A 26849-nucleotide genomic window follows, 5' to 3' on the forward strand; every position below is an offset into this window, starting at 1 on the left:
GTCTTTGTTTCGCTGACTTTATCCGTCCATGTTTCTCCTTATACGCCATGTCACCGATAACGGAATCTCTATCCAACCGCTCAAACTTGTCATAGAAAGAACTGTCAACACTCGGGGAACGCTTTAGTGACTCTAGCACGTGTTTATCCACGTGCGCCGTGTGAGGTCTGACCTTGACCTCCTTGTCTATTTCCACGTGCTTAGCTACTTGTTTTATTGTCACATGGTCCCCTGACTTCCGGTTCTTTGGGGAATCCGAATCTCCAGAAGTTACACGTTCAATATGGCTTCCCATAACCAGAAAGTTGGCGTCTATCGGTTCCGGTTGCCCCTTCGGCGTCATCTTTGCAGGTGCACGTGGCGGGTTGTTTGGTGAAGACTTCGGTCGTCTGTTGAAGATCGTGGCCCAACTCATTATGCAGTATGCGTTGAGCTCAACTCTTGTTTATGTCCACAAAGTAAATACAGCAATAGGTTCCATTTATTTGACTTACAAATATAATCACTGTTTAGTTAGTGTGATTGCGTCTTTTTGTGGACTTAAACATATTCATAGCTGGATTCTTATGCTGAAAAGTGTGCGCCTTAATTGAGTGTTATCAGTGAACATGGCTAAGGTCTGGTTTTAGTTTGAATTACTTCTAAAGTCTCACTAATACCGGACGCCAATTAACTCATGTCACCCTCAATCTGCAGTTGTATCCGTAAATCGTCCATATCTTATCACAATTTAATTCCAAAGGCAACAACTACTAGTAGTTGTCGATCACCACTGCAACACGGTTGTTTTTATCTCCATGTAAAACAAGTTGAGCAATTTGATGTGGATTTTTGTTGTTAAAATACCTTAAATAACTCTTTACAGCACGTTTTCAGTTCATTTTCATTGATTTAAAGCTCAAACAAACGAAAGTTCCATGTAATCTAAAGACGCTAAAGAACTTCTTTGAAAATTTCATAAGTCATATACACACAATCTTATGAATAATTTAGCATTCACGCAAGGCATTAAACAGCATTTTTCTTATTCATTATAAATGTATGCCAAGGCTGAAACAATAGGGGACCTCTTTCTGACAAGATATCATCGAAATTATCAATATTCATCGCCAATATTTTATTCATTTATAAAGGCCCGCCAATTCTTTAATTATGCTCAAGTGTTATAATGATTTTCCTTGAATAAGGCTTTTTGTGATAGAAGATCCCGCTTTATGAAACCGCTGATAGTTTTTATTTGCAGAAACGTTTTTTGAATGCATGAATGCATGAATAGATCATAATTCTTAATACTCAGTAATCATTTGACGCATACATTTTTTTGACAAAAAATGTTGGTTTAAGCGGACGGTTTATCTAGAAGCTTGTCCCCCAATCCACGAGACCACAAAAGTCTAGGTTCCAAAAAAAAAAAGGTTTTCGAAGAAACGTTTTTTATGTCTTTTTATGTGTTTTAAATTCCGTTGAATTCTATTTTCTATCAATTCGGCTCAATATCAACTTTATAAAACAATGCTTACGATAAAAAAATAAGTAACTCTTATTAAAAAAAAATGAATATAAACGAATGTAAATGTAAATTGATACTTTCACTGAATATATATCATAAAAACCAGCAGCTAATTGAATAAGTTATCATACGGGAATATTTATATCCAGTAACAGAACACCAAGTCGAAATATATGAACATCTATTAGGGCCTCACAATGAATACTAGCATATTCTTTATATAACTTGAATGAAATAATTCGTTCAGATATGAATTATTCCACACTATATCAATTTAATAATCACCTACCTCGGTAAACTTAACTGGTTAACTTGAGAGGACTGATTCCGACCTTTGTTCTAGTTCGTGTGTGGTGTGTTTTCAAACAATGGAAAAATGTTCATGATGTTTAAAAGCTACAAACAATATTTATACCATTGCATTAGGAATCGAGTTTACACTTCAGAAGAATCGTTGAACAGGTCGGCCTTCAATCAATCAATCAATGAATCAATCAATCAATGAATCAATCGGTCGATCAACCAATCAATCAATCAATCAATCAATCAATCATCTTAACAGTAATTAAATATATAGATTAATAACTAAATTGAATAATGAGTGAGTGAGTGAGTGAGTGAGTGAGTGAGTGAGTGAGTGAGTGAGTGAGTGAGTGAGTGAGTGAGTGAGTGAGTGCGTGAGTGAGTGAGTGAGTGTGTGAGTGAGTGAGTGAGTGAGTGAGTGAGTGAGTGAGCGAGCGAGCGAGCGAGCGAGTGAGTGATAGAACACAACAATCATTTAATTAATCAATTTTTTTTTGCATTGATGAATGAAAAAAAGGGTGGATGAATGAATGAATGAATGAATTAATTAATTAATGAAAAATTCAATAAAAGCACTGAGTGAATGCGGAAGACACTTTCTTTTCATTTTTTCCTCGAACGCTGGTATCATTATCGAAAAGAACTAAAAAGTTTTTATGAGCAAAATCCTCAAACGAAAAAAAAATAGGTACGAAAAACGTGCAGCGTGACAAAGAATGAGTACTAAATTTTTGCACGGCATGCTGGGATCGGCTTTTAATTTCCGTTTTCTATGCAAACGCGGAAGTGAGGCGTAACTCAAGGTAAATTATATATTATTCACGAAATATACACGCTTCCGTTCAATTGACTAAATTTCAGGTAAACACCAATGTTTATGCTTCATATTACATGCATGTCACACTCATTTGTACGCTTAATTCGATGAAAATTACCGCAATTCATTGTTCGAGCTACTTCCTACATTTTGTCACTGGTACGAATATTCCAGAAAATAGGGCCTATAGTTCCATTGTTTCCCATATGTTGTATTGCTAACTCGTACGCGAAACATATTGCGTTAGATTTACCTTATGTTTGCTAAATTAATGCTTTACTATTCTCAGCAAAGGGGTTTGTTATCGCGTCATACATTTTCGCGACCTAATGTGTATGACTCATTCGTGAATCAGTTTGCTATATGTTATAAAAATGACAACTCAATTAAATTCAAATCAATAAGGAATGTGTTTGCATACTTACTGTTAACAGTATTTCAATACCTGAACTAAAAAAATAATAAGGAAGTGTATGTTTACATTTATTTTGGGTTACATTCTGCACATTTTGATAAATTTCCTATTTAACATTCTTCACAGTTTGATGAAGTACATACTGAACATACTGCATTTAATTAATATTGGATTCATTCAGAACACATTAGAAATAACTTTTTTTTGGTATTCTAAGCATTTAAAAAACAAAAGTTATTAATATTTAAAAATGAAAAAGAAAAAGGGAGTTATTGCTGTAAGGAATGTGTTTCTTTTTGCTCAGAATCAAGACTCCATGTTTTTGCATACAAGAAAAAAAAGAGATGCAGTACATTGGATTACCAATTCACCAGATTTTAAAAGGGTAGACTTAACAAAATCACTATGAGAATCTGACGTTTTTTTATCACATTGCTGTAGAATAAGGCTTGCAAATCTGAAAATCAAGCTTTCGTCTTGACATAGGGCCTAGTCCTGTTTTTTATGTATGATACTAAAGTACTGTATAAGTTTTTTGGTAGTTGTTCTCAATAACTTTTGGTTGAACCGCCACAAATAGTAATGACAAGCTACTTCTTCTACTTAAATTTCACTTTTTTTAACCAAATTTGAAACGGCCAGATTGCCATTTGAACAGACCATTTCGGCTGGTTGCCAGGTCTTAGTGAACACTATGATGTAACCCGCCCCCCACCAACACCCTTCGAAAAGAAAGAAATAAAATGGCAACTAGTGCTTCTATGCCCTCTTATGGCAACCATATGTGCATCCGGGCTACCTTGGGGTGTTAAGGGGTGTGTCCAAGCAACATTAGTTTTCTTCTTGGTGGGGTGGGTGGGGGAAGGCTGTCCACAAGGGCTAGGAGTTTATTTGGTTATATTTTCTATTAAAAAACCAAATTAATGTTCAAATATAAAGGACTATTTTTTAAAAAAGAATATACACATAAACAAGAAAAGTTGGTATGCATGGGTGAAAGTTTTCTGGACTGCTCTGGAAGTTCCAGATTTTTGATGTCCTCAGGGATCACTTTTCCAAACCGTGTAAATCCGTTGAGATTTCAGAGGGGGGTAGGGGGTATAGGCCTACCTCAACCCTGACTTCGACTTTCAAATTGTTGAAACGAAAACGAAAGTAAATTCCAGTGACTTGATCTGTTTTGCGATTTATTTTTAGTAACAATTCGTCATTGCAAGGTGCTCGCTTACGGGTTTTTACGAAGATAGCCCGGAGCGCGTTCGGCTACGGCCGTAAAGAGACTAGCTGGTTTCGACCGTTTCCGCCAATAAGTTCCGAACGGGAGAGCCAATCGCTCCCAATCAGGAATGTTTACGATCATCAAGACATTGCAGACGCTTTTTAAACGCCTAGGTAGCGGTGAATTACGATATACTGTAATACGACAATTCTGATTGGCTCGCTGTACGCTGTGGTCCAATAAAATAGCTTGTCTTTTGGCGGTTAGGTGATTCTTTCAAAAAACAACAACAGTATTCTTGTGATAAAAGATCGTTGCAAAAAATATTGAAAATGAAGTTTCAACTCCCAGCGTACAACACTAAGGACTAAGAAAGTACCGTATTATATCATGTATAGGACGCTAGCATAGATAGGACGCAGGCAAAAAAATCGTTGAGAAAACAGGTAAAACCCCTTAATATATAAGATAGGACGCAGCGGAAAAATGTCAAAATTGGAGCCGAAAAATTGAGGTTGGTGAAGTATTTATAACATATATTGAAGTAAACAAACAAACAAAAATTGTATAAAAGACATATTGCGATAAGCGTCTTGTGTATTTCGATAATTATCGTCGTATTTCGGTAATTAAACGTACACCACAATGATATATGTCTTGACATTTTGAGAACATTCACTCATAATATAAGACTTATACAAATGCTGTAATAGACTAGTTCTGACTGACAGTCAACCGTTGCAACCGTTGCATCTCCCGCCATGCCTTCTGAATGACAGTCAACCGTTGCAACCGTTGCAAAACTGTGTATTGTCAAAACTAATGATTGTTTTGATAAGGCTTGTCGCTGCGCGGATTAAAGCATGTCAGCATAATTATTGCGTGTCGGTAATTAGCCTTGCCAGCAGAAGGCACCTCGGGTAAAGTGCGAACAAACAACAATACGGTATTACCATCGCAATAGTTTGTTCTATTGATGTTTTTCTAATGACAGACAGCGGGTGTTTTTCACACCTTCGCACATTTGAAAAGATTTGATAGTGACAATAATGCTACTTTGCGTTATGCACATTCCTTTATTATTATTTTAAAACAGTAACATACAACAAAATGTTTTGTAAAATATCGAAACATTAAAATCATGAACAACGATTAATTGATAAATACCTCCTTTCCCGATTTTCCATAGCCGTTATAACTCAATCCAGTTAAAGTGCTGACTCACATCGAGTTTTTATGAGTAGCGTCCCTTTTGTAAAAAGGTTAACACTCGTGTTTGTTTTCAATTTATTTCTCAATAAATCAATTTAAAGTAAACATTCAATATATTTCTGCGTGTGTTAACTTGCATGATTTTACCTATGTCAGTTGTTCACTTCGGTGACGCAGTACAGATACTTACTATTACCGCGTTCTTCCCCGGTCCGATATTTTCGACATGAAATGGACTTGGAAAAAAACAGATGAAATTCTAATAGCATAGAAAGGACGCAGGCAATTTTTAAGACGATAATTGGGGGTAAAAAAGTGCGTCCTTTGCATGATATAATACGGTAAACAAACTAACAAATGGAGATGGGCATGGCTATCTGAATGTGACACTAATGGTGAGAAATGGGGGATTTGGTTAAAAAAACCCAGACATTGCGGGATCTGCATATTGTGAATGTTGTGCTAAACAGTTTAAGTATGGCGGGGGTGGTAAAAAAGACATGTTTAGGGTATATCCATGAACAAAAGCTGTTTACAGAAAATCATGCATTTTCTGCATGATAATAAGTCAGTGTCTTTGGCAGGCCCCCAGCTAAATTTTCAGGATTCTCAAGTTTTCCAACTTTCACCCATGTGGTATGTCTGTCAGTCTGTCCATCCATCCATCCCCAATGAGTTAAAAACACCTAGGCACAGGGAGCTCAAACTTTGTAGGCCAGTTGGTCATGACCGGCATATTAACCCTTTTGATATAAGGTGAGTCAGTCAAAGGTCAAGGTCATAATTACATTGAGCTGAATTTTTTGTTTGTTTCTTCATCCTCTTAAAAAAAACCGTACCATTTTTCCTGTTCTAGGTTTTTATTTAATTTTTTTTTTTAATCCTGGCAAAACTTTCTCTAACATTATGTTAAGTTTTCACATACAATGTAGATTCATGTTCAATAATGCCCAACAATCACAATGTAATGTATACAATGTCCACGAGTTGACATTCACTCCATCTTTGTGTTCATACTTTTTTCTTTTTTTAAAGTTAACAATATTTTTCGACTTCATGGGAAGGTCATCATTAAAGATGTATAGTACTCAATTTTATCCAGGGCTTCCGTTAAAGGAAGTATATTACTTCCTAGAAATGGGTTAAAACTTCCAAAATTGATTGGTTAGAAGTACAAAAACTTCCATAATTTTGAAGAAAACTTCCTATGTTGTAAGCTTGGAAGTTTCAAATATCAAGAAATGAATTATTATAATATAAGTAGTGAATTTGGTAAGTTAAATTTGCAAATAATTTGATTTTTTATACACTAGATGAAAAATAGTGGAAAAAGATATTGTGTTCGGCAGGCTTAAACTTCCACATTTCAGTGAAAAACTTCCAAAATTGATGGACAGGAAGTTTATACTTCCAGTTTCAAATTCTTAATGGAAGCCCTGTTTATCTTTCTATTAGAGGCCCAAATACTAATATCTCCCCAAGGCCAAAAAAAATGGTATGGTTCTAGGGTTACATCCTTTCCAAAAACAGGTAGGGTAGGTAGACTTTTTTTTGTTTTTGTTTATAAGGCTTTATATAAGAATGTTTTATCATTGGAGAATGGTGTTAAAGTAGTCTTCTGTATTAAGCGTTTAAGGCTTTATACTGCATATTAAAACACACATTAAAAAAAAAAATCACAACTGACTTTAAAAACAGTTGGGTCGGCCCCATTTTCGTAGGTAGGGTCAGGTAACCCGAACCAAACTTCTTCTTTTTTTGGCCCAATGAAGCCTTGTAGGAGGGGGGGGGGGGGGGGGGGGGGGGGTCACATGCATGTGACAGTTCTTGTTTTGTGTGTTGTTTAGTTGTCATCAATCTTTTTTACGATGCCAAATCAGTTCAATAAATCACACGCATGGCACCTGAGACATATTAACAAAAAACTTGCAGTATATGCAAAACCTGCCAGTCTGCAGGCCTGATGGATGTATAATTTGTGTTTATTAGTCACTATGTTATAAACGTACGTCCTTGTATTTTTGATATCCAATGTGTTTTTTTCTTCATTTTCATTTAATCAACTTTGCACTTCCTTTTATAAATCCATCAATAGAAATAAGGAAACAAAAATTACTACCCTTTACATAAATTTCCATGAACAAACAAGATTCCTGCGTTTTTTTAATGAAATAATAAAAGTAAATGATGTAACCTGGCTGTCGAATTAATACCCATCGCTATGTAGAGCACTAGGTTTTACAGCTAGACGACAAGCCTTTCAGTTCTATCACTGACACAATTTCCCATGCCAAAACTATGATTTACAGGCCATATAAAATGATCATACTGATCAAGTTTTTTATTAATATAATGAATTTTACAGTTTTTATATTCTTTTATTCTCGCATGAACACAATACATTGACATGCTTTTATGACAGTTTCATGTCATAAACTTCATCGAAGCCCTTATCAACATCTTCCGTATCATCCTCGTCTGAGAAGAATCTGTAAAACAGACAACCTGCAAATAGAACACATTGAATTAAACATACTTTATTATAATACTAGAACTATAACTGTGAAGCGGTATGTATAATTTGTGGTTCATATAATATGCTATACAATAGACTAGGGAACCCTTTAATGGCTTCATAACCCACTGTGGTTCATATAATATGCTATACAATAGACTAGGGAACCCTTTAATGGCTTCATATCCCACTGTGGTTCATATAATATGCTATACAATAGACTAGGGAACCCTTTAATGACTTCATAACCCACTGTGGTTCATATAATATGCTATACAGTAGACTAGGGAACCCTTTAATGACGTCATAACCCACTGTGGTTCATATAATATGCTATACAATAGACTAGGGAACCCTTTAATGACTTCATAACCTACTGTGGTTCATATAATATGCTATACAGTAGACTAGGGAACCCTTTAATGACTTCATAACCCACTGTGGTTCATATAATATGCTATACAATAGACTAGGGAACCCTTTAATGACGTCATAACCCACTGCGGTTCATATAATATGCTATGCAGTAGACTAGGGAACCCTTTAATGACTTCATAACCCACTGTGGTTCATATAATATGCTATACAATAGACTAGGGAACCCTTTAATGACGTCATAACCCACTGTGGTTCATATAATATGCTATACAATAGACTAGGGAACCCTTTAATGACGTCATAACCCACTGCGGTTCATATAATATGCTATGCAGTAGACTAGGGAACCCTTTAATGACGTCATAACCCACTGCGGTTCATATAATATGCTATACAATAGACTAGGGAACCCTTTAATGACGTCATAACCCACTGCGGTTCATATAATATGCTATACAATAGACTAGGGAACCCTTTAATGACGTCATAACCCACTGTGGTTCATATAATATGCTATACAATAGACTAGGGAACCCTTTAATGGCTTCATAACCCACTGTGGTTCATATAATATGCTATACAATAGACTAGGGAACCCTTTAATGGCTTCATATCCCACTGTGGTTCATATAATATGCTATACAATAGACTAGGGAACCCTTTAATGACTTCATAACCCACTGTGGTTCATATAATATGCTATACAATAGACTAGGGAACCCTTTAATGACTTCATAACCTACTGTGGTTCATATAATATGCTATACAGTAGACTAGGGAACCCTTTAATGACTTCATAACCTACTGTGGTTCATATAATATGCTATACAGTAGACTAGGGAACCCTTTAATGACTTCATAACCCACTGTGGTTCATATAATATGCTATGCAATAGACTAGGGAACCCTTTAATGACGTCATAACCCACTGTGGTTCATATAATATGCTATGCAATAGACTAGGGAACCCTTTAATGACGTCATAACCCACTGCGGTTCATATAATATGCTATGCAGTAGACTAGGGAACCCTTTAATGACTTCATAACCCACTGCGGTTCATATTATATGCTATACAATAGACTAGGGAACCCTTTAATGACGTCATAACCCACTGTGGTTCATATAATATGCTATACAATAGACTAGGGAACCCTTTAATGACGTCATAACCCACTGCGGTTCATATAATATGCTATGCAGTAGACTAGGGAACCCTTTAATGACGTCATAACCCACTGCGGTTCATATAATATGCTATGCAGTAGACTAGGGAACCCTTTAATGACATCATAACCCACTGCGATTCATATAATATGCTATACAATAGACTAGGGAACCCTTTAATGACGTCATAACCCACTGTGGTTCATATAATATGCTATACAATAGACTAGGGAACCCTTTAATGACGTCATAACCTACTGCGGTTCATATAATATGCTATACAATAGACTAGGGAACCCTTTAATGACATCATAACCCACTGCGATTCATATAATATGCTATACAGTAGACTAGGGAACCCTTTAATGACGTCATAACCCACTGTGGTTCATATAATATGCTATGCAGTAGACTAGGGAACCCTTTAATGACATCATAACCCACTGTGATTCATATAATATGCCATACAATAGACTAGGGAACCCTTTAATGACCTCATAACCCACTGCGGTTCATATAATATGCCATACAATAGACTAGGGAACCCTTTAATGACATAATAACCCACCGTGGTTCATATAATATGCTATACAGTAGACTAGGGAACCCTTTAATGACGTCATAACCCACTGCGGTTCATATAATATGCTATACAATAGACTAGGGAACCCTTTAATGACATCATAACCCACTGTGATTCATATAATATGCTATACAGTAGACTAGGGAACCCTTAAATGGCTTCATAACCCACTGTGGTTCATATAATATGCTATACAATAGACTAGGGAACCCTTTAATGACATCATAACCCACTGTGGTTCATATAATATGCTATACAGTAGACTAGGGAACCCTTTAATGACGTCATAACCTACTGCGGTTCATATAATATGCTATACAATAGACTAGGGAACCCTTTAATGACATCATAACCCACTGCGATTCATATAATATGCTATACAATAGACTAGGGAACCCTTAAATGGCTTCATAACCCACTGTGGTTCATATAATATGCCATACAGTAGACTTAGGAACCCTTTAATGACATCATATAGTGACATCATAACCCATTGTGGTTCATATTATATGCCATACAATAGACTAGGGAACCCTTTAATGACATCATAACCCACTGTGGTTCATATAATATGCCATACAATAGACTAGGGAACCCTTTAGTGACATCATAACCCACTGTGGTTCATATAATATGCCATACAATAGACTAGGGAACCCTTTAATGACATCATAACCCACTGTGGTTCATATAATATGCTATGCAGTAGACTAGGGAACCCTTTAATGACATCATAACCCACTGCGGTTCACTGCGGTTCATATAATATGCCATACAATAGACTAGGAAACCCTTTAATGACATCATAACCCACTGTGGTTCATATAATATGCCATACAATAGACTAGGGAACCCTTTAATGACATCATAACCCACTGTGGTTCATATAATATGCTATACAGTAGACTAGGGAACCCTTTAATGACATCATAACCCACTGTGGTTCATATAATATGCCATACAATAGACTAGGGAACCCTTTAGTGACATCATAACCCACTGTGGTTCATATAATATGCCATACAATAGACTAGGGAACCCTTTAATGACATCATAACCCACTGTGGTTCATATAATATGCTATACAGTAGACTAGGGAACCCTTTAATGACATCATAACCCACTGTGGTTCATATAATATGCCATACAATAGACTAGGGAACCCTTTAGTGACATCATAACCCACTGTGGTTCATATAATATGCCATACAATAGACTAGGGAACCCTTTAATGACATCATAACCCACTGTGGTTCATATAATATGCCATACAATAGACTAGGGAATCCTTTAATGACATCATAACCCACTGTGGTTCATATAATATGCCATACAATAGACTAGGGAACCCTTTAATGACATCATAACCCACTGTGGTTCATATAATATGCTATACAGTAGACTAGGGAACCCTTTAATGACATCATAACCCACTGTGGTTCATATAATATGCCATACAGTAGACTAGGGAACCCTTTAGTGACATCATAACCCACTGTGGTTCATATTATATGCCATACAATAGACTAGGGAACCCTTTAATGACATCATAACCCACTGTGGTTCATATAATATGCCATACAATAGACTAGGGAACCCTTTAGTGACATCGTAACCCACTGTGGTTCATATAATATGCCATGCAATAGACTAGGGAACCCTTTAATGACATCATAACCCACTGTGGTTCATATAATATGCCATACAATAGACTAGGGAATCCTTTAATGACATCATGACCCACTGTGGTTCATATAATATGCCATACAATAGACTAGGGAACCCTTTAATGACATCATAACCCACTGTGGTTCATATAATATGCTATACAGTAGACTAGGGAACCCTTTAATGACATCATAACCCACTGTGGTTCATATTATATGCCATACAATAGACTAGGGAATCCTTTAATGACATCATAACCCACTGTGGTTCATATAATATGCCATACAATAGACTAGGGAACCCTTTAATGACATCATAACCCACTGTGGTTCATATAATATGCTATACAGTAGACTAGGGAACCCTTTAATGACTTCATAACCCACTGTGGTTCATATTATATGCCATACAATAGACTAGGGAACCCTTTAATGACATCATAACCCACTGTGGTTCATATAATATGCTATACAGTAGACTAGGGAACCCTTTAATGACTTCATAACCCACTGTGGTTCATATTATATGCCATACAATAGACTAGGGAACCCTTCAGCTGTATAACTCACAAAATTAATTGAATTAGGAGGTTTATTAGTCAAGTGCAGTTTCTTTGGACAAAACTGATGCTTGGATTCATTTGCAGAATATATCTTACACAGAAATAATGGGTACCGTATTATATCATGCATAGGACGCACTTTTTTACCTCCAATTCTTGTCTTAAAAAGGGCCTGCGTCCTTTCTATGCTATTAGAATTGCATCTGTTTTTTTCCAAGTCCATTTCAGGTCGAAAATATCGGACCGGGGAAGAACGCGGTAAAAGTAAGTATCTGTACTGCGTCACCGAAGAGAACAACTGACATAGGTAAAATCACGCAAGTTAACACACGCAGAAATGTTTACTTTAAAATGATTTATTGAGAAATAAATTGAAAACAAACATGAGTGTTTACTTTTTTACAAAAGGGACGCTACTCACAAAAACTCGATGTGAGTCAGCACTTTAACTGGTTTGAGTTATAACGGCAACGGAAAATCGGGAAAGGAGGTAAATATCAATTAATCGTTGTTCATGATTTTAATGTTTCGATATTTTACAAAACATTGTGTTGTATCTTACTGTTTTTAAAAAATAATAAAAGAATGTGCATAACGCAAAGTAGCATTATTGTCACTATCAAATCTTTTTCAAATGTGCGAAGGTGTGAAAAACACCCGCTGTCTGTCATTAGAAAAACATCCATAGAACGAACTATTGAGATGTTAATACCGTATGGTTGTTTGTTCGCACTTTACCCGTCGTGCCTTCCGCTGGCAAGGATAATTACCGACACGCATTAATTATGCCTGACATGCTTTAATCCGCGCAGCGACAAGCCTTATCAAAACAATCATCAGTTTTGACAATACACAGTTTTGCAACGGTTGCAACGGTTGACTGTCATTCAGAACGCATGTCGGAACTAATGCAACGGTTGCAACGGTTGACTGTCATTCAAAAGGCATGTGGAACTATTGAAACGGTTGACTGTCAGTCAGAAGGCGTTTCAGGACTATTACAGCATTTGTATAAGTCTTATAATATGCGTGAATGTTCTCAAAATGTCAAGACTTATATCATTGTTGTGTACACTAAATTACAGAAATACGACGATAATTATCGAAATACACAAGACAGTTATCGAAATATGCCTTATATACATTTTTTTTTACTTCAATATATGTTATAAATACTTTACCAACCTCAATTTTTCGGCTCCGATTTTGACATTTTTTCGCTGCGTCCTATCTTATATATTAAGGGTTTTTACCCGTTTTTTCAACTATTTTTTTGCCTGCGTCCTATCTATGCTAGCGTCCTATACATGATATAATACGGTAATATGGATAATCTGAATTGCATTGTCAGAAGCGTGGCTCATATAAAGTACATTTCAATGTCACGCTATTGTACATTCCTTTCAATGTTTAGTTATGCAAATGAAGACGGTCTTCATTAAAATTTAGTTCTCTTTTGGTGGTCCAGTGTTTATTAAACTAGGGTATGTGTTTGTTGATAAAGGAAGGTGTCCATGCATATTGCCATGGTGTTGTTACTCTGTTGTTGCTTGGCCTTGTTTTTTTCTTGGTGAAATTTACTACCATTTGAATGTTAATTTCGTCTGCCAATAAAGCCTCAATTCCCCCAACTCGGATTGATAAATTGGGGACTGTAATTTTAACTTTGGTATTTCAATAATTTCGAAATAGTGACTTTGGATTATTGATAAAATATTTAAATTAACAAAGAAGAAATTAAATAAGGACAGAAAAATAATTTCGAAATGGCGATTATTTCTAATTTCTAATCAACAGTGTTTGGATTAATGATGTTTAATCAATGTATAGTATCTGGAAGGGTCATGATAACCAGTGCATGCAAACTGGCATCTTTACAAACAAAAAACACATCCCAAAGTATGTTGAAAGCTGTTAATATTGATCAAGCAACACAGGGCTTATCTGATCAATATAAAATACTACACAAAAACACCCAGTGGTTCAAGCCCTGCTCACAAGAAAACCCTCCCAGGCAGAGTTTATGTATAACAGCCATCAGAAGCATTCAGTTGATAAGCCTCACATTTAACTGATAGGCCCTCCGCAGGTATAAGGGACATTTTCTCACAGCTCAGTGCTTGTCTGCACATGGAAAACTATCTCACATATTGGATACACATTTACATCCTAACAATATGTCATTGCCCTCTTGATGCAAATTTGTGGGTTACAAAATTTTCGAAATCTGAAATTTGTACACATCCATGGGCTAAGGGGTGAAATTTCGTTTTCGATCTGGATGTTATAATTTGGATGTTATAATTGCTGCAATGAATGATAGTAGCTGGACTGCTTGATTGTTTAAAGTGAAGTGATGAATTGAAAGTGATCTGAAGTGGGATTTTCCTGCTGTGGTATTGTGTTGTGAGTGGTGGTTACCTAAGGAGGAAGTGAAAGTCAACATAGGATATAGAAGTGACCTTGACCTTGGTGTAGTTTGTAAGATTGTACATTGAGTATTTGCTTATACCTTGAGTCATGCGTGGCAAACCGGTTTCACCATGATGTTTAATAGTGCAAGCTGTGATATGTGTTTGATCTATTAAAAGATATGATAAATTATACGAAAATACAACAATAAAGTAATAATTAAATAACAATAATATAATGCATAAACATGCACAGCTGATGTTACTCCTTTCTTAAGACAGTTAAAGGGTATTTTAGTATGTATTTACCAAAATCAAGGGTTTAATGTGATGCATGTTGCATGACCATTTTATTCTGGTTAATGCATACTAATAATAGTCCTTTAACCAGCTAAGTGGTCAAGATTATATTTTGTATACTAGCCCAGCCTCAGTTTAAATCTACTTATTCACCTGATTAAAATAAATTATGACTGAATGCTGATTTACCAAAATAAATGTATGGGAGATATGAAAATTACTGCCATCCCATTAGACAAAATATAATTTTGACCACTTTGTTAAAGGCAGACCTGATTCCATTATTGATAAGTTTTGCCTTGAAAATCTCATTTACTTGTTCAAGTGTGGAAACACAGCTACAAATTACAATGCTTATTTTATTAATGAAAACTTGTAAGTGTTCTTCAGATTTCTTGTTTGTAGGCCATTAAAGCCGGTTCTAAAACATTCCTAACATTCACTGATCATTTTAATGCTGTAAGTATTCCCCAACATGCTCAAATGTGAATATTTGTGTTGCAAGGGCTCGATTTTTGGCTGGCGATACTTAAATTTAATATTTAACAAACATTTCAGGTTTTAAAGTCATAACATTGGTCTTCTGACATTTTCTTGACGCCATGTGTTCCCACATAAACCTAATCATGTACAAACTACCACACATTTTTAGACAACTGCTATTCTAAAGTAAGGGAAACACATTGATTTCTAATTAACTAGGATAGTTAATCTCTTGGCTGAGGCTGTACTTTGGCAAAAAGTGTGAGTAAGTCCACCTACAGTGAGGGTGTGTTTGGACCATTATCAGATAAGGGATGATAATCTATTTTGCACCTTTCTAAACCAGCTTTTTTATGAGCTGTGCTAAACATAAACATCCCATAGCCTCCTCAACTTTGTTCGCCTGGTTTTCGCGCCACTGAATAAATGTGCGACAGTATTGGTGTCAGCTTTGGTGCTGTATTTAATTTTATCCACGAGTTATGGCCCTTGATTTGGGAAAATTACTGAGGAGGCTTCTTATAATATACCCTAGACTAGTTAATAATTAATTTGGAGGCAGGGCTTCCCCAGGGACTGGAGGGAGGGTGAAGGGTAATGGTCAAAGGCAACCAAAAATTTTTGTGCAATCTCTAGCCTATTAGAGCCGTTAAGGAATCTAACGCACAAGTATTCAGCTCATTGCTTAATTAACTTTTATTATGTTGATACATGGTGACCCCATATAGTAAAGCTATCTTTGGAAAGGTATTTGTTTGCTTGTATATAAAATAAATTAATGTAAGTACATTATACAGTAAATATGCTCTACATTTCAACTGCATAAGGATGTTTAATGTAACATTTATAGTAAAATCATTACAGTTTGTTTTCCTGCACACAATGCCCTTTAAATGATAGTCACTAGGCATCCAAATTCACAATTTTGAAGGTTGGATTGCTTAAATCAATATGAAAATTTTGTATGCCGCTCAATCTTGCTTCTGATCCTACATGTGGAGCAACGCTCATGTTAATAATCATGATGTACAAAATTTCTGAAATCTATCAATACAGGCTCATCATATTAACTGAGAAACAGCATTTTTATGAACAACATACCAGTTCATGAATCATTCTCCGTATTGAAATATGTTGATCATGGGTTTCTAATCAAGTCAAGTAATGAACAACAAAGAAATTGATAAAAAAATGGTTTTACCATTAGGCTCGGGTTTGAAGCAAATACTCAATGTAACATGTTGTTACACCATCGCAGGAATACAGTGTTATTAAAGCAAACTTTCCTTGGTGAATAAATAGCTATAATTTCATCAAGAAAAATCAATTTTGCAATAAAAAAGAACTAAGTGAGAGAAAGCCCATCCTATATTTGCGGCACAGAAAAATGAAAATTGAAGAATAACCTAGAAACACTTTCAGCCATGTTGTGATTGAATATTGTGAAGTAGGTTACAAGGGGAATGATTTAGATGTAAGAATGTGGTGCTGTAAACGAGGTGTTGACTATGAAGTGAATGAAGAAGGGGATAATGTTGTCCCGCAGAATGAAATTGATAAAGATTCAAAAGGGGACATAATTGATGATAGTTATGAGCCAGTCGAGGGGCCTATTGCAGTGACTGTGACTGGTGTAACAGAAAATGCACCGCAAAGTAATGGGTCTGCAGAAAAAGAAGCTCAGAACCAGTCTGAGAAACAATCAGGGGAGAAAACTCAGACTCAGACTGGAGAGTCAACAGGGGAGACAAATTCATTGCAAAATGGTGGACATAAGGAAAAGAACCCTAAGTATCAGTCTCAAATGAGTATGTGTAGTACTCTCAGTATAAGAGAGGAAATAAATCGTAGCAGGGAGCAGTTTTTCTCAAGTAACTCATTAAATGACCCTTCTTTACAGGACGACACCAGCAAACGCTTGTCAACGACAGACGAGAGGTTTACAGAGATTCAGCGGCGTATTCGAGCGCGGCGACTTGCGGAAGAGGAAGTAATGTCTGCGGAAGAGATGCAGCAGGCGGTTAGCCGTCTTGAAGCAGTGGCGGCAAGGCTGGAGTCCCTCGCGGTTGCCGGGGTTAGCCCTCGAGGGGCTGCAGGATCTGGAGGGTCAGGTGGTGAGTACTTAAGTATTTATCACATTGTTTTTTTCCACCTGTTGTGAATTAGGTCAAGGGCAATAAATTTTCAATGAAATGCCTACAATTGTTAATTTACAATTGTATATTTAAAACAAAGATACAAAGTGGAGCCTCCTCAAAGATCATAGATGTGAAGAGAATAAGAATACATTTAAACATAACTGTCCTACTTTAACTTGTTAAAGTGTTGAATTTGTTTTGGGTTGTGAATTTGGAGACCCATATTTGTGACAAGACAATATAAAATTTTGGATTATGAATGGAGCCAAATTTCGACCACAGTTTTGGTTAAAAACAAACCAGCTGCATCCATACATTTGTGAAATATCAGTAGTCATTTTTTATTTTATAAGCAATGCTTTCTGTGATGTTCCTCTTTATGTGTCATAGTGTAATAATACTGTGGCAGTGTGCTGCAGATCTTGGAATGAAACCAAAGCCATTTGGCTCAAATGTTTGGCTTGAAAACTGGAGGTAAATAACTGACGAAACTCACAAACATGACTTGATCAGGCCCTGGGGCGGTAGTCATAAAATTTCTTAAGTCATTTCCTAACTTATGTCACTTTCCTAATGTTAGTATCTCTTTAGTCATATGAAATCAAAGCTAAATAATTTCCAAAATACATTATTTTCATTGGCCTAATTAAAAAACAACATATTTTAATGTTAAAACTACTTATACATGTCTTTTAATTTGACTAAGTATGAAAATTTTAAGAAATCAACCTAAGTTAAGAAATGACTTAAGATGCTTTATGAATACCAGTTTCTTAAACAATCTTAAGTCTCTTATAAACAGGATCAAACTAAGCACATTTTTTTCATTTTGGTAAAAATTGTGTAACATCCTCCCTTTAAAGAGTTTTTAGGCTATTAAATGATAACATTTTAAAGATTATCACGGGTAACTATTTATTGTTTTGAAAACTAAAGTTTTTGTATGAAATTTAGCTAAATGGAAGAAGATACCTAAGCTTGTTAAGCTTAAGATTGTTTGAGAAATTTGGCCCTGTTGAAGTTAAACTATGTTTTGTGACAAATATTTGTCCAACCGGATTTCATTATGGGGGTATGAACACAGTTGGGGTGGTTAAAGTGTGTGGAGTCCGAAGGATTCCATGCATACAAGCCCAATTGGTTTCATATTCCCTGATAATGACATCAATCACAAAATTCATTACTTATATTTACACCAATAGTTCATTATTTCATTCAAGAATTGTTAAATAAATATTTCATTTAAGAAAAACTTAAAGTAATCATTTCTCACCTATTCTGTAAATAGAATGACCCGACCGTAACCGGCAACAGTTTATCAAATGACGCCACAATAACGCGGCAAAAGCTCAACTACACTTGAAATCACTTTTAAATGTAAAATTAAAACAAGACTTGCTGACACAATACAACCAATAACAAGATAAACAATTTCCATATTTATTGTTATGCGGTGATTCGCAGTCCGAACATATCCAAAGATGTTGCTTTCATCAGATGATAACCACAATTGCCAAAAGGCAGTTCATTTAAGGAATGGAAGTTGAGGTGTAAATAATATGTCATTAAAACTAAGATATCTGCACTTATAGAAGTAGAATAAGGAGAAAGAAAAATCTCTTACGATATAATTTCAAAATGTTTCCATAATATTCATTTCAGCCGAGGATGGCCCGGCTGTTTTGGCGTATGACAGCGAAATCCTTGGTGGGAAGTACGCAGAGTTCATCAAACTTAGCAACGAGCTTGGTGGCGATTTGCAGACACAGGTATGATAATTCATAGATCATAGGGAGACTGTTCAAAGTCTTTTGAAAAATATAGGATTTATGTTGATAGATTAAACATATTTATTTCAAAGATTGTGAAACAAGTTATTAGAACATCACTTTAATCACTATTGTGGCATGTTCAGGGCTCTCACTAGGCTGAAAAATTTGGGAGAAGTCACTTCTCCCTTCAGTCAATTTAGGGAGAAGTGGGGAGACTTTAGGGAGAAGTGATACTTTTCGTAACACCTGATACAAAAGCTATGCCATACCACACACCTCAGCTTATATTCACATTCAAATTGATTGCTATAACTATATAAAATGTTCATAAAATAGTGTATCATACATATCATTTTTGGCTCAGCAAAAGTGTATTTGTCAATGTCACATAGTTTATCTCCAAATAGCATCCAAAATGAAACAAAAACCAAGACAGCTAAGGATTTGAAACAATCAAAATGACTAATAAATTAACTGTCAATATAGTAGGGGGAGAATCTTATTTTGGTACGTTCGGGATAGGGTACGAATGTCACTTTCAGCTATGCTGTTATTTACTTGTCTCTGGCTAAATAATTTTAAATATGCTGAGATTTAAGAACCAAATGACATTTAAATCACTGTCCTTTATGAAAACTTTACCAATACATAATGGGAGATTGAGAAATTAACTCAGAAAAATGTTCTGACAAAATGGCGATCTCGCCGATTTTTTTTGACATCGTAAACAGGAGAAAAATACTGTAAGTATTAAAACTCTACATAAAGCAAAAAAAATAAATATCTTTTTGTGTTTACAAATCAATTTTTTATCATGAACATTTCACTAAAACCAATCATATATTTGGTGATACGTCATGTTATTGATTTTCTTAGCGCCACCTTGCCGATGGCCCGAAATGGCTATGACCGTCTGCTTCAAAAGCAACAATGTCTAAAATGTCTTGCATTGTTTGTTCAATACATATATCAATTACTTTTTAACTTCATTAATGCTTCACACGATTTTTTTATAATTATGTGACCTTTTCTATCTCATTTTAACGAACGTATATCATTTTATCACGGTCTTCTCAATGTACATTCTGATTGGTTAACTTTCAATAGCTCCGCCTACCGCGATGTTTTGGTAATTGGATGACACCGCCCAATTATCGGATTAGGAGATTACCAAATTTTATGAATGGCTAATTGCGATGTCTTGACTAATGGGACAGTGGCCAAATATTTACTCGCTGATTGACAGTATTACAATGTGTTATAATTTCGGCGAAGTCAATGTCGCTTTGATGATACAAATGGGCGAAGTCTGGGAATTTTAGGCGACCACTTCGCCCAAGTCGCCCCCTCGCGAGAGCCCTGATGTTAATGGAGAATGTAGTCACAATCTGTGTTGCGCTGTTACCACAAACCAAACTCACTTTCACCAAGCCCAAGCAATATGAACCTGGGATCCCATGGTCAGAAACAGGGCTTCTAGAAACTGACAATTTTCTGGTTTTAACCGATTTTGACCACGCCGGATCGATTTCAATACCAGCAATTATCTAAAAAAAATTGGTCCGAATTCTTTTTGTTATTTTTGTAAAAAATATATGTAGAAATTATAATACACAAACATTGTTTGTCATTCACACATCCCCAATTAGAGAGGGGACATCCTTGAGGGTGATAACTTTGCTATGTGTAAATTGACTTTGCTGTTTACCGCCCCAATAGCTCAGTGGTAGAGCGTTAGCTTCGGGTGCAGAAGGTTGGGGGTTCAAACCCTGGTCGTGTCAAAACGAAAGACGCTAAAATATGGTACCAGCAGCTCTCTGCCTGAGGCTGGGAATTTGCTGGGGAAAATGGTGTACTGGTTCAACCCAGGAAAGTTGTACCCAGTGTATTAGTGCTTTACACCGAGCATGTTGAAGAACCAAAAGGTCTCTTCGCAAAGAGTTAGGGTATCAAACCCGGATGTCTTGTATCTTAACTGTTTCTTCAAGTATTCCAATATTTGATTGCGAATTGCTGTCACTTCTGTCTCATGTCACTTATGGCATTTAAAAACAATGCCATAACACAAATTTTAATGCAGCCTATGGACGCAAGCAGATAAACTCGCATATACAACTGAATTCGCTGTTTTATGACATCAAAGATAAGTCAACTTAGCCATCTTTTTCTCATGTAAATAATTGTAACACATCTGCTATGAAGGCCATATTCATTTAAGAATGTCATTGTTACCCCATATCCATAAAATTCCCAATAGATTAATCTAGTCGTGCCCTATAGGATATCAACAGCAACACCTTTGATTTACGGCACAGACTGAATTTCGATCATGGAGACCTAAGAGTGCATCCGCTTACATTATTTTTAGAAAATATCAAAATAATCGTTGTCACCTTTTGTCGCAAATGGCGGAAGCCCTGAGTCATGAAGGAACAGTACAGTAAACTTAATAGTATTAGACCCATTTTTTACCAAACAATGAATTTATTGCCAATCCGTTTTCTGTTTCTGAAGGATCTTGATCCAAACGCCGCAAAAACTCGATAAGAATCTCATTTAAAATAAATTTTGTATAAATTACAATGTGAATCAGCTTTGACTGTACTATTGCACCGCATACTAATTATTACAATTGTGAAAAATTACTGACAGTATTCACATCACATTCAGTAATAAGTGACAGACTCCTTCTGTCATTCCTAAAATCCAATCGTCGGAACCGGACATTAATAATTAAACATTTTGAGGGGACGGGTGGAGGTGGTTGGGGTCGTTGTTGTTTTAAAAATCAACAATATGACCCTTGGAGAGGCTAAATAATAATTTAGGTCACAGGTATTTTTGTGTGTGTAAACGCCAAACTAAGTATTAATTTATTGCGGTCTTAAACTGCTCCAATATTAATTTTAGGGAATATTATGGTTTCCCTTCGACTGTTCGTCTGTCTTTTTAATAATCTCGAAAAAGTATTTAAGCAAGGTTCAGATTGATAGATGTGATTAAATTTAGAAATGATGTTCATTAATGGTTAATGACTAAATAATTCAATCAGATTATGTACTCCATCAATTATGGTCTTATTCAATAAACAAGCTCAGTTTGATTTTAGTCAAGATGAAGGTATTGGAATTTTGGCTGCCAGTGCCATGATTCAATAAGATATCTTAATCGTAAATCTTACCTTGGCTTGCTTAAGAGTCCTCAGGTACACATGTAAAGTTACAATTAAAAATTCGGGAAATGTCCTCAACAATTTTTTTTATTAAAAAACAGTTTGCAACCAAAACAAGGTTACGCCTGGAATGGTAGTATTATTGAAGCACAGTTTGCACCCTAAACAAGGTTACGCCAGGAATGATAGTTTTATTGAAACACAGTTTGCACCCAAAACAAGGTTACGCCTGGAAATCTACAATCTTTACGATCTTTATGGAAATGGTGCCATATTCAATAAACAACTTAGATCAACCGTAAATTTAAGAGTGAAATCTAAGCTTTTTGATTGGACTGTAAAATAAATTAACCAATCAACTGAATGGAATCACTGAGGCATGTCTAAGGATAAGGATAAGAACTATATTGAATACTGGCCCTGGTGACTACATATTGAAACGGTTTTATGATTTCAGAAGGAATAAAGAACTATTTATTAACTGCAATCATTTGTGGTCTAAATGAGCATAAGCCCGCAAGCCCTACACTAGTAAAATGCTTTCCGGGCTTGCTCAAATTCTGGATTTTATATAGCAGGGCTTTTTCAAAAACTTGTTGCCAAACAATGATATAAGGATTCGGGCTTGTTCATACAATAGTCCAATTTCGATGACTGTATCCATAATGTTTCTTTGGTAATTTATTTTACACATTAGACATCAGCAAGCATTTCCCTTTAAAATGATACCAACATTATATGGGTCACCAAGCATCTGAAAGGTAATGTCACGGCTAATGGCTCGATAAAATGACAAGCATATTCGTACTTATTACCTTGATTCAAAATAATTAAGTTATCTACTCTAACAATAAGAGTGCGGTTATCAGATCGTTTCTGAATGTTTTACTGTAATTAGCTTAACTCAAAACCATTGAATAGTTAAATCATAAAGGTCATTAAACTATGTTAGGGCTTGAACTCAATATTTACAATCCATAGGGTCAGTCATTAAATAACGTTTGTTTCCCCACTCACTGACCCATGAAAATCTCTTTGACCCTATTTTTTTGGCAAATTTTCTTACCACTGAGTATATATTTCTTTAAAAATGTGTTCATTCTAAAGAACAATCAATTAAAGCTGCACCCTCACAGAATAAATGTTTTGACAACTTTTTAATTTTTCGTCTTGGAATGAGCCAAACTTTGCGTAAATGTCTGGAAACTTGTGATTTAAGACTGCTGACTGAAGATCGCAGATCGCTGTCTTGAGTATTTATGTTCGAAAATTAATGTTTAATGGCTACGGCTACTAACGGTTTAAGAGAAATGATTTTTGGGCAGTTTTCCAAACAATTAACATCTGTTCTATTGTGAGTTATCTGTCATGATTGAAATGAAGGCATTGTTGCCAAAATAAGCTTATTCCAAGACATTTTTTTTTAAATGTAAAAACTGTCAATCTGTGAGAGTGCAGTTTTAATATCAGAAAAAAGGTTTAAAGAAATTAAAAAATATATTTTTTCAACCCAACACATTTTTCATGGGAAACAAACACTATTTTATGATTGGCCTTGGGTTCAAAAAGGCTAAGGTTCACTGATAATCTTGATTAAAGTGAATTGTTCACTCTATTGTTTCAGACATGCCTTTTGTTTTAATTTTCACTCAGATTAAATCGCATATGTAATTAGCATAGCGGACGAATACGAAGGTCTAGACACTAATTGTGTTTTTGCTATTTATGGCTGCAAAAGAAATTTAAGTCAGAAAGTTATTTCAAGGGTTATAAGATTAGTTGAAATGATAGCTGTCCGTCATTGTTAAATACAAAATTAGAGAACTGTTGAATAAGCTTTGAAGCATTCGATTGTGATATTTTTTTGTTTGGTATATTAAGGTGTATGTGATAAGTTTTTTTTTTGTTTATTTATTGTTTTGGGGGGTGGGGGTGCATAGAAATCAGACTGCTTTTGGTTGTAACTCTATTTATTGTGAGTGTTTACACTCGAGTCTGGAGAGCCCTCAGAAGGGGGTCTAAAAAGGAAGTGTTGCTTCTGAATCAGGGTGCTTCACCCCCTTTTATCTTTATATGTCCCAAAACTCATCACCAAAAGGGTTTGACAGCCTGTCAGCTGATAGGTCAATCTCATCCCTGAAAATATAAAGCTCCTCATTAGCTTGTCTGATTTTATAGAAAAAAAATGATGTACTCACTTGTCATGTGTCTGTGTGTCTATAATCCTGACCAATTCGCACCAAACTTTGGCCGCATTTCCATTGATAAAACATATTCTTTTTCCTAGAAGTGAAAATGAAATTCCAAATTTCTGTTTTGAAACAGATTTTTTTGTAATTTTTTTTTTTTTTTCGTCAATAAATTATTTATTAAGGCCAGTTACTGTGGCTTAGATAAAAGTTGAGTTATTCCCCTTCAATGACTGAGAAAAAACTGATGAGTGTTTGTGTCCCCTGGCAGTACTCTTGTTTTCTATATATTTCCAGACATGCAAATTTTCATATTCTACAAATGTGTATGATTTATTAATTTAGTTCATAAAAAAAATGATAATGACATGTGGATTTTCTATTGACGATAAAGGGCTTTGGTTTGTTGATTTTTTTAAATAATTTTATTTTATTGAATTCTCTTAAAATCTTAACGTTGCTTTTCATGGGTTTTGTGTTTATAAATTAAGTTTTATTATTTGCGAGTGCATTTATGAAATTAGACCATATATCTGATAAAGAAAATTCACTGCAGTAAATTATCGGAATTACAAGATAATTGGATTTCATGGCTCACAAAATCGCTTTTTGCTGATAAATTAATTGCAATTAATAGTCATGATGATGAATGTAAATTTATAGATCGCCAACTTTCACTTTTGTCGCGTAGATGTTTTATGCATGCTTAACACTTCGCTTTAAAGAAAAATTGCGGCGGTCTTTTGTGACTGTATACATTGTTAAACTACAAAGAATCGTGGACAAAGCATATTCAATGACCCTACGCAGACTGAATAATTGTAAAGGCATTTTGTGACCATTGTATTTTACTTGCTCGATTTCATAATAATGACTTTCTACTTGGTTGTCATCTTAAACTAAAGCTATTGTGAGTTGATGTTTTATTGCTTTTTATCTAGCTGTCAATTCTTATTTTAAATAAGTAAAAGCCCCAATTTGTTAAAACGTAATTTCATTGAAAACGCATAAATTTCTCTTTTTGACAGCTGTCAATTCAATCTCATTTGCATAAATTACTCTCAAAATTATTCGCTCTTTTTTTGCGTAAGCGAAATTTGAGATTTGAATGGAATAGTGCAGAAAATTGTGTAAATCATTAACGTAATACAACAGCGCACATGTAATTCAAGATTTTCTTTGTACCTTACACATCTTTGACAAATTGGACAAAACATGATTTACAGTCAATTAAATCCATTGACCTTCAAAGCTGAAAATAACAGATCTTGAAAAAAATTGTGCAGATATTCATTTCTATATCTGTGTTCAGATAGGGATAATTTTATAATCTATTTAATTGTTATGCATTTGCAACTATATTAAATATAAATTGACATGATTTACTGTAAAATTGTTAAATAAGTTTGAATATAAATTTCCTGGCCTTGGAAAATTGTTTATGTTGAAATGTGTATTTAATGTGATTTTTAGCTTGGCAGTTTCTGGCAGTTTTTCGAAGAAAAAAGATAGAGTTAATGTGACAGCCTTGTTAAGTTTGCGTAAGGCAGTGTACAATAACAAAAGCCTTTGCCATAACTCGAAAACAGTTCAAGATATTCAAATGAAACTTGGTACACATGTTGCCAGAGACAAATACATACTTGTGTAGCAAGGGCCGTAACTCTGGCAATAACAATGCCCCTTTTTGACTTAAAACAACACAGCCCCAGACGAGCATCCACCTTATAACTTCAAGTATCAGACCCAATAATGTGCTAGTATACTGATAGCTCCTGGCCCCTATTTCAAGAAATATCTTAAATTTAACAGGCTTAAGTAGCTAAATATTTCACTTAGCCAAAATACATACTTAAATTTGATTTTGATAAAAGAAAAATTGTTTATTGTGATATTAAGATAAACATCATTCCTATTTAAAGTCTAAAATCTCTCTAAAAAAAAAAAATCACACAAATTATAGGTAAACATTAATAGTAAGATGAGCATAATCCTGTTATAAGGGACTAATGAAGTTTCGAGAAATTGGGGCCAG

The 26849-nt window shown here is 35.2% G+C and overlaps 1 protein-coding gene across 2 annotated transcripts in view; it reads left to right on the plus strand.

The window, feature by feature from the left end:
• Window positions 1-2504: 2504 nt before the first annotated feature.
• Window positions 2505-26849, plus strand: part of LOC128206723 (adenylyl cyclase-associated protein 1-like) — a 62055-nt gene continuing 37710 nt past the window's right edge. The window contains exons 1-3 of one of the 2 annotated variants that reach the window (XM_052909369.1): window positions 2505-2616; window positions 17444-17657; window positions 19344-19450. In XM_052909369.1, coding sequence (XP_052765329.1) covers window positions 17537-17657; window positions 19344-19450 — 228 coding nt within the window. In that variant the 5' untranslated portion in view covers window positions 2505-2616; window positions 17444-17536. Of the gene's footprint in view, window positions 2617-2649; window positions 2675-17443; window positions 17658-19343; window positions 19451-26849 lie in introns of those variants that run through there. The other variant, XM_052909370.1, reaches the window with a different exon arrangement.

The sequence above is a fragment of the Mya arenaria genome, chromosome 10, assembly GCF_026914265.1.
Source record: "Mya arenaria isolate MELC-2E11 chromosome 10, ASM2691426v1".
Taxonomy (NCBI): Eukaryota; Metazoa; Mollusca; class Bivalvia; order Myida; family Myidae; genus Mya; species Mya arenaria.